At 42.8% G+C, this 12,540-nt stretch overlaps 1 protein-coding gene across 1 annotated transcript in view; it reads right to left on the bottom strand.

The window, feature by feature from the left end:
- The window catches only part of LOC141091149 (saxiphilin-like), a 149,979-nt gene extending 138,176 nt beyond the window's left edge, over positions 1–11,803 (bottom strand). The window contains exon 1 of the mRNA XM_073576547.1: positions 11,662–11,803. Within this exon, the coding sequence (XP_073432648.1) occupies positions 11,662–11,698 (37 nt within the window). The 5' untranslated portion in view covers positions 11,699–11,803. The remainder of the gene's footprint in view (positions 1–11,661) is intronic.
- Between the last annotated feature and the right edge of the window lie 737 nt (positions 11,804–12,540).

The raw sequence follows: 12,540 nt of genomic DNA, 5'->3' as shown, positions 1-12,540 counted from the left end.
TGTATATACAGGACAGGAGGAGTGGTACTGTGCAGTGTATATATACAGGACAGGAGGAGTGGTACTGTGCAGTGTATATATACAGGACAGGAGGAGTGGTACTGTGCAGTGTATATACAGGACAGGAGGAGTGGTACTGTGCAGTGTATATATACAGGACAGGAGAAGTGGTACTGTGCAGTGTATATATACAGGACAGGAGGAGTGGTACTGTGCAGTGTATATATACAGGACAGGAGGAGTGGTACTGTGCAGTGTATATATACAGGACAGGAGAAGTGGTACTGTGCAGTGTATATATACAGGACAGGAGAAGTGGTACTGTGCAGTGTATATATACAGGACAGGAGGAGTGGTACTGTGCAGTGTATATATACAGGACAGGAGGAGTGGTACTGTGCAGTGTATATAAAGGACAGGAGGAGTGGTACTGTGCAGTGTATATATACAGGACAGGAGAAGTGGTACTGTGCAGTATATATATACAGGACAGGAGAAGTGGTACTGTGCAGTATATATATACAGGACAGGAGAAGTGGTACTGTGCAGTATCTATATACAGGACAGGAGAAGTGGTTCTGTGCAGTGTATATATACAGGACAGGAGGAGTGGTAATGTGCAGTGTATATACAGGACAGGAGGAGTGGTACTGTGCAGTGTATATAAAGGACAGGAGGAGTGGTACTGTACAGTATATATATATACACTCACTGGCCACTTTATTAGGTACACCTGTCCAACTGTGTGTTAAGACTTAATTTCTAATCTGCCAATCACATGGCGGCAACTCAGTGCATTTAGGCATGTAGACATGGTCAAGACAATCTCCTGCAGTTCAAACCGAGCATCAGTATGGGGAAGAAAGGTGATTTGAGTGCCTTTGAACGTGGCATGATTGTTGGTGCCAGAAGGGCTGGTCTGAGTATTTCAGAAACTGCTGATCTACTGGGATTTTCACGCACAACCATCTCTAGGGTTTACAGAGAATGGTCCGAAAAAGAAAAAAAATCCAGTGAGCGGCAGTTCTGTGGCCGGAAATGCCTTGTTGATGCCAGAGGTCAGAGGAGAATGGGCAGACTGGTTCGAGCTGATAGAAAGGCAACAGTGACTCAAATTGCCACCCGTTACAACCAAGGTAGGCAGAAGAGCATCTCTGAACGCACAGTGCGTCGAACTTTGAGGCAGATGGGCTACAGCAGCAGAAGACCACACTGGGTACCACTCCTCTCAGCTAAGAACAGGAAACTGAGGCTACAATTTGCACAAGCTCATCGAAATTGGACAGTAGAAGATTGGAAAAACGTTGCCTGGTATGATGAGTCTCGATTTCTGCTGCGACATTCGGATGGTAGGGTCAGAATTTGGCGTAAACAACATGAAAGCATGGATCCATCCTGCCTTGTATCAACGGTTCAGGCTGGTGGTGGTGGTGTCATGGTGTGGGGAATTTTTTCTTGGCACTCTTTGGGCCCCTTGGTACCAATTGAGCATCGTTGCAACGCCACAGCCTACCTGAGTATTGTTGCTGACCATGTCCATCCCTTTATGACCACAATGTACCCAACATCTGATGGCTACTTTCAGCAGGATAATGCGCCATGTCATAAAGCTCGAATCATCTCAGATTGGTTTCTTGAACATGACAATGAGTTCACTGTACTCAAATGGCCTCCTCAGTCACCAGATCTCAATCCAATAGAGCATCTTTGGGATGTGGTGGAACGGGAGATTCGCATCAGGGATGTGCAGCCGACAAATCTGCGCCAACTGTGTGATGCCATCATGTCAATATGGTCCAAAATCTCTGAGGAATGCTTCCAGCACCTTGTTGAATCTCTGCCACGAAGAATTGAGGCAGTTCTGAAGGCAAAAGGGGGTCCAACCCGTTACTAGCATGGTGTACCTAATAAAGTGGCCAGTGAGTGTATATATATATATATATATATAGGACAGGAGAAGTGGTACTGTGCAGTGTATATATACAGGACAGGAGAAGTGGTACTGTGCAGTATATATATACAGGACAGGAGAAGTGGTTCTGTGCAGTGTGTATATACAGGACAGGAGAAGTGGTACTGTGCAGTATATATACGGGACAGGAGAAGTGGTTCTGTGCAGTGTATATATACAGGACAGGAGGAGTGGTACTGTGCAGTGTATATACAGGACAGGAGGAGTGGTACTGTGCAGTGTATATATACAGGACAGAAGAAGTGGTACTGTGCAGTGTATATACAGGACAGGAGAAGTGGTACTGTGCAGTGTATGTATAAAGGACAGGAGGGGTGGTGCTGTGCAGTGTATGTACAGGACAGAAGTGGTACTGTGCTGTGTATATACAGGACAGGAGAAGTGGTACTGTGCAGTGTATATATACAGGACAGGAGGGGTGGTACTGTGCAGTGTATATACAGTACAGGAGAAGTGGTACTGTGCAGTCTATATATACAGGACAGGAGGAGTGGTACTGCAATGTATATATATATATATATATATATATATATATATATATATATACAGGACAGGAGGAGTGGTACTATGTAGTGTATATACAGGACAGGAGGAGTGGTACTGTGCAGTGTATATACAGGACAGGAGTGGTACTGTGCAGTGTATATATACAGGACAGGAGGAGTGGTACTGTGCAGTGTATATATACAGGACAGGAGGAGTGGTACTGTGCAGTGTATATATACAGGACAGGAGGAGTGGTACTGTGCAGTGTGTATATACAGGACAGGAGGAGTGGTACTGTGCAGTGTATATATACAGGACAGGAGGAGTGGTACTGTGCAGTGTATATATACAGGACAGGAGGAGTGGTACTGTGCAGTGTATATACAGGACAGGAGGAGTGGTACTGTGCAGTGTATATACAGGACAGGAGAAGTGGTACTGTGCTGTGTATATACAGGACAGGGGAAGTGGTACTGTGCTGTGTATATACAGGACAGGAGAAGTGGTACTGTGCAGTGTATATATACAGGACAGGAGGAGTGGTACTGTGCAGTGTATATACAGGACAGGAGAAGTGGTACTGTGCAGTGTATATACAGAACAGAAGTGGTACTGCAGTGTATATACAGGACAGGAGAAGTGGTACTGTGTAGTGTATATATACAGGACAGGAGTGGTACTTTGCAGTGTATATACAGGACAGGAGGAGTGGTACTGTGCAGTGTATATACAGGACAGGAGAAGTGGTACTGTGCAGTGTATATACAGAACAGGAGAAGTGGTACTGCAGTGTATATACAGGACAGGAGAAGTGGTACTGTGTAGTGTATATATACAGGACAGGAGGAGTGGTACTTTGCAGTGTATATACAGGACAGGAGGAGTGGTACTGTGCAGTGTATATACAGGACAGGAGAAGTGGTACTGTGCAGTGTATATATACAGGACAGGAGAAGGGGTACTGTTCAATGCATATACTGTATACACATTTATGCAGATACTGAAAATGACACACAGTAAAGAGAAGAGAAGTGGTACTGTGCATTGTATATACAGGACAGGAGAAGTGGTACTGTACATTGTATATACAGGACAGGAGAAGTGGTACTGTGCAGTGTATAAACAGGACAGGAGGAGTGGTACTGTGCAGTGTATATACAGGACAGGAGAAGTACTGATATACAGGACAGGAGAAGTACTGAGCAGTGTATATATACAGGACAGGAGAAGTGGTACTGCAGTATATATACAGGACAGGAGAAGTGGTACTGCAGTGTATATACAGGACAGGAGGAGTGGAACTGTGCAGTGTATATACAGGACAGGAGGAGTGGTACTATGTAGTGAGTATATACAGAATAATACAGTTCCTGAAAATCGTATACATGACAGGAGAAGTGGTACTGTGCAGTGTATATATACAGAACTAGGGCTCATACTCAGTTGCGTTTAAATCGGACATGTGCAATCTGATTAAGCAATCGGATTGCACTCTGACTAATGTTATTGAATGATTATATGCTAATCTGCAATTTTTTTCTCGACTGAAATTGGACTGAGAAAAAAAATTGCAGCATGCTGCGAGCGGCCGTGTATATCAGACAAAACTCACCAATGCAAGTCAGTGGGTGTGAGGAAAAAAATCGCACAGCACATGGACCATACATGTGTTGTCCGATTTTTAGGCACCCATCTGATAGGAAACCAACATTTCATCAGTCAAGTACAAGATATTCACAGCATGAACCATCAGAATAGAATATATAGAATAGATACAGTGGGGCAAAAAAGTATTTAGTCAGTCAGCAATAGTGCAAGTTCCACCACTTAAAAAGATGAGAGGCGTCTGTAATTTACATCATAGGTAGACCTCAACTATGGGAGACAAACTGAGAAAAAAAAATCCAGAAAATCACATTGTCTGTTTTTTTTTCATTTTATTTGCATATTATGGTGGAAAATAAGTATTTGGTCAGAAACAAAATTTCATCTCAATACTTTGTGATATATCCTTTGTTGGCAATGACAGAGGTCAAACGTTTTCTGTAAGTCTTCACAAGGTTGCCACACACTGTTGTTGGTATGTTGGCCCATTCCTCCATGCAGATCTCCTCTAGAGCAGTGATGTTTTTGGCTTTTCGCTTGGCAACACGGACTTTCAACTCCCTCCAAAGGTTTTCTATAGGGTTGAGATCTGGAGACTGGCTAGGCCACTCCAGGACCTTGAAATGCTTCTTACGAAGCCACTCCTTCGTTGCCCTGGCGGTGTGCTTTGGATCATTGTCATGTTGAAAGACCCAGCCACGTTTCATCTTCAATGCCCTTGCTGATGGAAGGAGGTTTGCACTCAAAATCTCACGATACATGGCCCAATTCATTCTTTCATGTACCCGGATCAGTCGTCCTGGCCCCTTTGCAGAGAAACAGCCCCAAAGCATGATGTTTCCACCACCATGCTTTACAGTAGGTATGGTGTTTGATGGATGCAACTCAGTATTCTTTTTCCTCCAAACACGACAAGTTGTGTTTCTACCAAACAGTTCCAGTTTGGTTTCATCAGACCATAGGACATTCTCCCAAAACTCCTCTGGATCATCCAAATGCTCTCTAGCAAACTTCAGATGGGCCCGGACATGTACAGGCTTAGGCTAGTTTCACACTTGCTTTGTTTTGCAGCGCGTTTTTCCCGCAAAAAAACGCATACAAACGCATACAGATGCTGCGTTTTTTTCAAGCATTTTTATGAGCATGCATGAAAAAAATGCAGCGTTTTTATGCGTTTGTATGCGTTTTTAGTGCGTTTGCGTTTTTTTCCAACATTAGGTGGCCCCTCACACTAACCCAAACCATGACTTTACTAACCCTAACCCTAACCCTGACCCTAACCCTGACCCTAACCCTTAACCAAACCATACCCTGATCCTAACCCTGACCCTAACCCTAAACCCCCTTAACTAACTCTAACCCAAACCCCTAAATTCCATTGTCTAAACTAATGGTAAAAAAAAAAACGCATGTGCAAAAAAACGCATACATAAGCATGCCAATGCGCACATATGCTCACCATAGACTTATAATGGGTGTCTTGCTGTAAAAAAACGCATTGCGCGCGCATGCGTTTTTTTGAGGCAAGTCGGACGCCCAAAAAATGCAACAGGATGCATTTTGTGCGCCCGAGCGCATTCCGCAAAAAAACGCATGCGCGGAAAAACGCATACAAACGCATGTGTATGCGCACATAAGCGCATCCCATGCAAAATATAGGAAAAAAAAAAACATGCGTTTTTTAGCGCTAAAATCCCGCAAAAAAAACGCAAGTGTGAAACCAGCCTTAAGCAGTGGGACACGTCTGGCACTGCAGGATCTGAGTCCATGGTGGCGTAGTGTGTTACTTATGGTAGGCCTTGTTACATTGGTCCCAGTTCATTCACTAGGTCCCCCCGCGTGGTTCTGGGATTTTTGCTCACCGTTCTTGTGATCATTCTGACCCCACGGGGTGGGATTTTGCGTGGAGCACCAGATCGAGGGAGATTATCAGTGGTCTTGTATGTCTTCCATTTTCTAATTATTGCTCCCACAGTTGATTTCTTCACTCCAAGCTGGTTGGCTATTGCAGATTCAGTCTTCCCAGCCTGGTGCAGGGCTACAATTTTGTTTCTGGTGTCCTTTGACAGCTCTTTGGTCTTCACCATAGTGGAGTTTGGAGTCAGACTGTTTGAGGGTGTGCACAGGTGTCTTTTTATACTGATAACAAGTTTAAACAGGTGCCATTACTACAGGTAATGAGTGGAGGAAAGAGGAGACTCTTAAAGAAGAAGTTACAGGTCTGTGAGAGCCAGAAATCGTGATTGCTTGTTTCTGACCAAATACTTATTTTCCACCATAATATGCAAATAAAATGAAAAAAAAACAGACAATGTGATTTTCTGGATTTTTTTTTCTCAGTTTGTCTCCCATAGTTGAGGTCTACCTATGATGTAAATTACAGACGCCTCTCATCTTTTTAAGTGGTGGAACTTGCACTATTGCTGACTGACTAAATACTTTTTTGCCCCACTGTATATACAAAGAATAGATAGAAAGATGTCAGTGACACATATAATTAGTGCACTGTGTGTGTATTTTACTGTATATGTATTTAGCTAATAAATAAGTTAAAGAAAAAAATGGTTTGGGATTCCAAATATTCCATATTTACCCCTCTCAGACTAACACCACCAGCCCTCAGATGCCCCAGGGATTGCTGTATGTACATCATATAGGAGAAACTGCTACTGCAGTATTTACATCTCATAGGAACCACCGCAACTACTGTATATACATCATTCAGGATACACTGTGACTGCTGTATATAAATCACATAGGAAACTGCAACTGCTATATATACATTACACTGTGTTCCAAATTATTATGCAAATTGGATTTAAGTGTCATAAAGATGTAATTTTTTGTTTTTCAAATAAACTCATAGATGGTATTGTGTATCAGGGCTCTTTGGATCACTGAAATCAATCTCAAATGCCTGTGATAATTAGTTTACCAGGTGAGCCCAATAAAGAAAACTACTTAAGAATGATGTTCCACATTATTAAGCAGGGCACAGGTTTCAAGGAATTTAGGAAAGAAAAAGGATCTCTCTGCTGCTGAAAAGCATCAAATAGTGCAATGCCTTGGTCAAGAGATGAAAACATTAGATATTTCCCAAAAATTTAAACGTGATCATCGTACTGTTAAGAGATTGTGGTTGATTCTGAGCACAGACATGTTTGTGCTGATAAAGGCAGAATGCGGAAGGTTTCTGCCAGGCAAGTTCATCAGATTAAGAGAGCGGCTGCTAAAAAGCCATTACAAACCAGCAAACAGATATTTAAAGCTGCTGGTGCCTCTGGGGTCCCTCGAAACCTCAAGGTGTAGGATCCTTCAAAGGCTTGCTGTGGTGCATAAACCTACTATTCTGCCACCCCTAAACTGTGCTCACAAGCAGAAACGATTGCAGTGGGCCCAGACATACATGAAGACTAATTTTCATACAGTCTTGTTTACTGATGAGTGTTGAGCAACCCTGGATGGTCCAGATGGATGGTTGGTGGATGGCCACTATGTCCCAACAAGGCTGCGACATCAGCAAGGAGGTGGAGGAGTCTTGTTTTGGGCCGGAATCATGGGGAAACAGCTGGTAGGGCCCTTTAAGGTTCCTGAAGGTGTGAAAATGACCTCTGCAAAGTAAATCGAGTTTCTGACTGACAGCTGTCTTCCATGGTATAAAAAGCAGAAACGTGCCTTCAGGAGCAAAATCATTTTCATGCATGACAATGCACCATCTCATGCTGCAAAGAATACCTCTGAGTCATTGACTGCTATAGGCATAAAAGGAGATAAACTCATGGTGTGGCCACCATCTTCCCCTGACCTCAACCCTATAGAGAACCTTTGGAGTATCATCAAGCAAAAGATCTATGAGGGTGGAAGGCAGTTCACATCAAAACAACAGCTCTGGGAGGCTATTCTGACTTCATGCAAAGAAATACAATCAGAAACTCTCCAAAAACTCACAAGTTTAACGGATGCAAGAATTGTGAAGGTGATATCAAAGAAGGGTTCCTATGTTAACATGTAACTTGGCCTGTTAGGATGTTTTAGAGTTAAATAGCTTTTTTGTTCAGTGAATGTGACCTCCTAATGCTGCAAATTCCACAAATGAGCATTTTCAGTTCTTTAAAACATATCAAATGTTTAGAAATTCTACTGTGCCTAATAATTTGGAACAGTGCAATTTGAGTTTTTATTCATTTTGGAGATTATACTGTTATTATTGGGAGGTTTCTTCAATAAAATTTGATGTATTTCTAACAGGTGATGACCTTTATTAGACTGACTGTCATTTGCACCGACTATTTAGGAAAATCATAGAAAAATATCATTTGCATAATAATTTGGAAAACAGTGTATATAGAAGACTTGTATATACAGTGAGTACGGAAAGTATTTAGACCCCTTTAAATTTTTTACTTTTTGCTTCATAGCTGTTCACCATCTAACCTGACGGAACTGGAGAGGATCTGCAAGGAAGAATGGCAGAGGACCCCCAAATCCAGGTGTGAAAAACTTGTTTCATCATTCCCAAGAAGACTCATGGGTGTACTAGCTCAAAAGGGTGCTGCCACTCAATACTGGGCAAAGGGACTGAATACTTATGGCCATGTGAGATTTCAGTTTTTCTTTTTTAATAAATTCGCAAACATTTCTACATTTGTTTTTTTCCAGTCAAGATGGGGTGTAGAACTCGTGTACATTAATGAGAAAAAATGAACTTTTTTGAATTTACCAAATGGCTGCCATGAAATAAAGAGTGAAAAATTTAAAGGGGTCTGAATACTTTCCATACCCACTGTACATCACATAGAAGACACTGAGATTAGTGTATATACATCATAAAGGATGCAGTGCAATTGCTGTATATTCATTATATAGGAGACACTGGGGTTGGTGCATAAACATCATAAATGAGACATTAGGACAGAAGTATACATAAAAAGGCGCCATCTCAGGATTTTCCCAGATCGTGGAGATGAAGGCAGATGAAAGGCTTCAGTGCGTCTATTGCAGTGTGCACAGAGAAGGAAAGGCTTAGAAACAGCTCCATGTACCGCAGTGGCGTTGCGTGTGCACACACATAAGGCCTTGACACTATGAAGAATATTTAAAGGGCCAGCATCCATAAAACAGGGCCCTGGCCCACTTTCTACTTCACTGCTGCTGCCCACCGGGTATCTGCCAGGTCGGGAAGATGGCCAATCTCGGCCTGCGCATAGTGTAGGTATATGTTTTGTATATTGCCTACCTAATGTATTTGTACATTAATACTTAAGTTGTATGGGCCCTGTATTTTTACTCTAATAAAATATCTAACATCTGGGTTGTAAGCAAAGCTCAGCTATGCTATGCTGAAAATCCCTCTGATACCGGCTACATTAACATCTAATGACCCTATCTGCTTAATAAAAAACAAGTGCAACTATTGTGGCGCCCCCAGGAGTAAGGTCGCCACACTGGCTTTGCCTTCCTCCAGGGGAGGGTAATGCCAGGCTTGGAGGCAATGATGGACCTCTCTCACAGTCAATCCTTACATGCAACACAGTTCCACTCCGGGTCAGCAGGGGGAGCTCTAAACCTGGATGAAGGGGAGGAGTGACCTCTGAGGACCAGGAGGAAGTGGAGTTAGTTAGTCTGCGGAGGGTGAAGTGTGCAGACGTGGAGAATGAAGCTGAGAGGTTGAGCTGCAGCAGGCGAGCTCCCTCAGCTTGAGAGCGCACAAACTGGAGCCTGGTCTCCAAGGTGGCAAGGATACTAAAGGTCCTACCACAGATACCAGAGGGGTAGGAGGCTGTAAATGCCCTGCTCCCATTTCAGACTTGAGGCACAACAGCGAAACGGATAGAGAGCCGGGAGCTAGGCGTCCCTGAGATAGGCTACAGCTGTCTGCCGTGCAAGTGAGAGTTCTAGGAACAATTGACAGGAGGAACTTCAGAGTAACTAAGGACTGGAGTGCTTCACACCACAAAGCGCTAGGAAGGAGACTGCACAGCCCGTCTGTGAGAGAGAATCCTAGAGTTGCTTCCAGGCTAACCTGCTCCATTACCATCTGTAATCAGGAACCTGGACTGCAGTTACCAAGTAAAGATACAGAAAATTGCACCCCACTGTGCCTTGTCTGCTTCCTACCCTGTCGGCACTGCTACATCACCGTGCCCACCACATCTACACTGCCTTGGGACTACAACTCCACCTTTGGGGAGCTTCACCATCTATGCTGCACACACCTTCAGTCCCAGAGGATCTGCTCGCAGCGTCGGCCTAACACCATATTTGCCGAACACCACAGGTGGCGTCACGAACTATCCATATAAACTATCTCATAAACCACCATTGATTTGGGCGCCCAGGGCCACGGACCGGGTCATCTCTGCTGTGACACATCCCCCTGACACCGGCCCGGTACCGAGTACCCCACAGCCCTGGGAGGGCGACCCACTATGAGCCTTTTCTAACCCCCCCAGACCCTTCTACAGTATTGCCATTTCCCTGACAAGTGGGTTGCAGCACAGCTCAGCTATTCTATGTGCAGCTCTGTTATGCACATTGGGGAGAGGATGGTCGTGCTCTGAAGGTCCCCATGAGCTTCCAATGAAATGTGGAATTCGTAAATAGTAATGAATATTGGTTAAATAGTGAGTCACAGTTGATACATTCAAAACTATCAATGGTTACTTCATCCATAGAAATAAATTAAAATTTCCCATGTTGAGATCAATCTATTGCTATCAGGTATTTGTCAATTCATTGTCAGGAGAAGAACATATTCAGAAGGGACACAGCACTCAACCGAAGTACAGAGGCTCATGATCATTTTGTAGTGTGGGGCCCTGAAGTGTATTGTTAGAAATAATATATTATTCCTAAAACAAATTAGATGCAAAGACAAATATATATTTTTGTTTTATTCTGTAAAGATAATGTTATTCATAAAAAAAAATTATAATTATAGAAATGAGAAGATCTTATTGAGGCAAAGTCAATTCACCTTGAGTTTTGTAAAAATATCAGATTTGACAGAATCAGAATTTTTTTTTTTTGGCAATTTCATTTATGTGAATCCAACAAAATTACAAGGACTGTGTAGGGATTTAAAAAACATTTAAGAAAATTAATACTCATCCAACCCTCACATATCTTTGGTCCAATCAGTAGTGTGGCCAGAAGATGCCAAAGATATCAGGTGCTAGAAGATGTCGAAGATAACCCAGTGAAGACCGCACCAGAGACCGGACCGGAGAGAAGGGTTGGGCCAGAGCGGGGCTGCACAGCGGGACAGGCGAGTATCATTTTTTTTACATATGTTTATTATGTTCTGGAGAAACCTCAGGGCACAATAATATACATTTCATTAGCTTCAAATATAACTAATAGGAATGTTATTTTCTTGCCAAATTCAAGCAAACTGTCGGATTCAATTATAGTCAGATTTACTCATCACTTAGGTATATTTTTGCAGGCTTTAGCTCCCTACATGGATCATTGTACAGTGTCAGCTCCAGCAATAACAGCAGATTGTGGAGGTTATCACTGCTGGGAACCGGTGGCTAAACATCCTAAATATGCAAATTGACAGATTCCTTCATGAGCTTGGATGGACATGTACTTACCCAACAGGCAGAGCCATAGCAGCACTTGGGGAGTCATCCTTATTTCTTTCTAGGCACCATACGAAGAGCGTCTCATCCAGCTGCTGTTCGCCTGTTATAACCTCGCTTTCTATTGATAAGGGGGCGGCTGAGGGAACAGATCAGAGGTCCTTGTGTTATTTACACAAATGTTTCTCAATAAGACCCGTTCACCTCTGTCTCTTTTTTGTTGATAGAATATGTTTTATTTTGCACAAAGACATTTCTTTATTTCATGTGTCATCAACAGAGTTCTGCCAATTTGAAACTCTATTTGGCAGATGCTTATCTGCAGAGGAACGACTGAGGGTTCAGCACAGGTGACGAAACACATGTCAGTGGAACATGTAGCCCGGTACTATAGAGCAGCACTGCTAGATGCCAACCAGGACATGTAGGTCACCACTACTGGTGTTTTGCCAGTGTAATGAACTTGCTGATGATTGCTTGCATCTTCCTACAGATCACAGGCGTCACAGATCCACAGTGTCTGCAATGTCATATGATAAATGTGGTTTCATGGTACAAAGGCCTTGAGGAGACCGTTGTATGTTCTATATACAGTATGTTAACCTGACAACATTGTAACTTGAGGGTCCACTGTAGTGAAAGGGTTTTGTAGGATATTACACTTTGATGAAGCTGTATAGGCCATCAGTATTCGAGGATTTTTTGGTCCTTATTTCACTTATTCATAACCTCAATTTGAATATAAACCCTTTGGAAATAAGTTCTTGTGTGTTGGTGAGATGAGTGAAATTTGGTTTTGATTTTACTTTGCAAGACAACTTTTCTAACCAAAAAATAAAGGACTGGTAAGGTGTCAACCGCTGTTCCTCACCATATGCAAATCAGTATATA

This window comes from Dendrobates tinctorius, unplaced genomic scaffold, assembly GCF_039654945.1.
Source record: "Dendrobates tinctorius isolate UK_male_01 unplaced genomic scaffold, ASM3965494v1 ptg000049l, whole genome shotgun sequence".
NCBI lineage: Eukaryota > Metazoa > Chordata > Amphibia > Anura > Dendrobatidae > Dendrobates > Dendrobates tinctorius.
The sequence above is the reverse complement of the archived record's forward strand: the minus strand, read 5'-3'. Positions and strand labels throughout refer to the sequence as shown.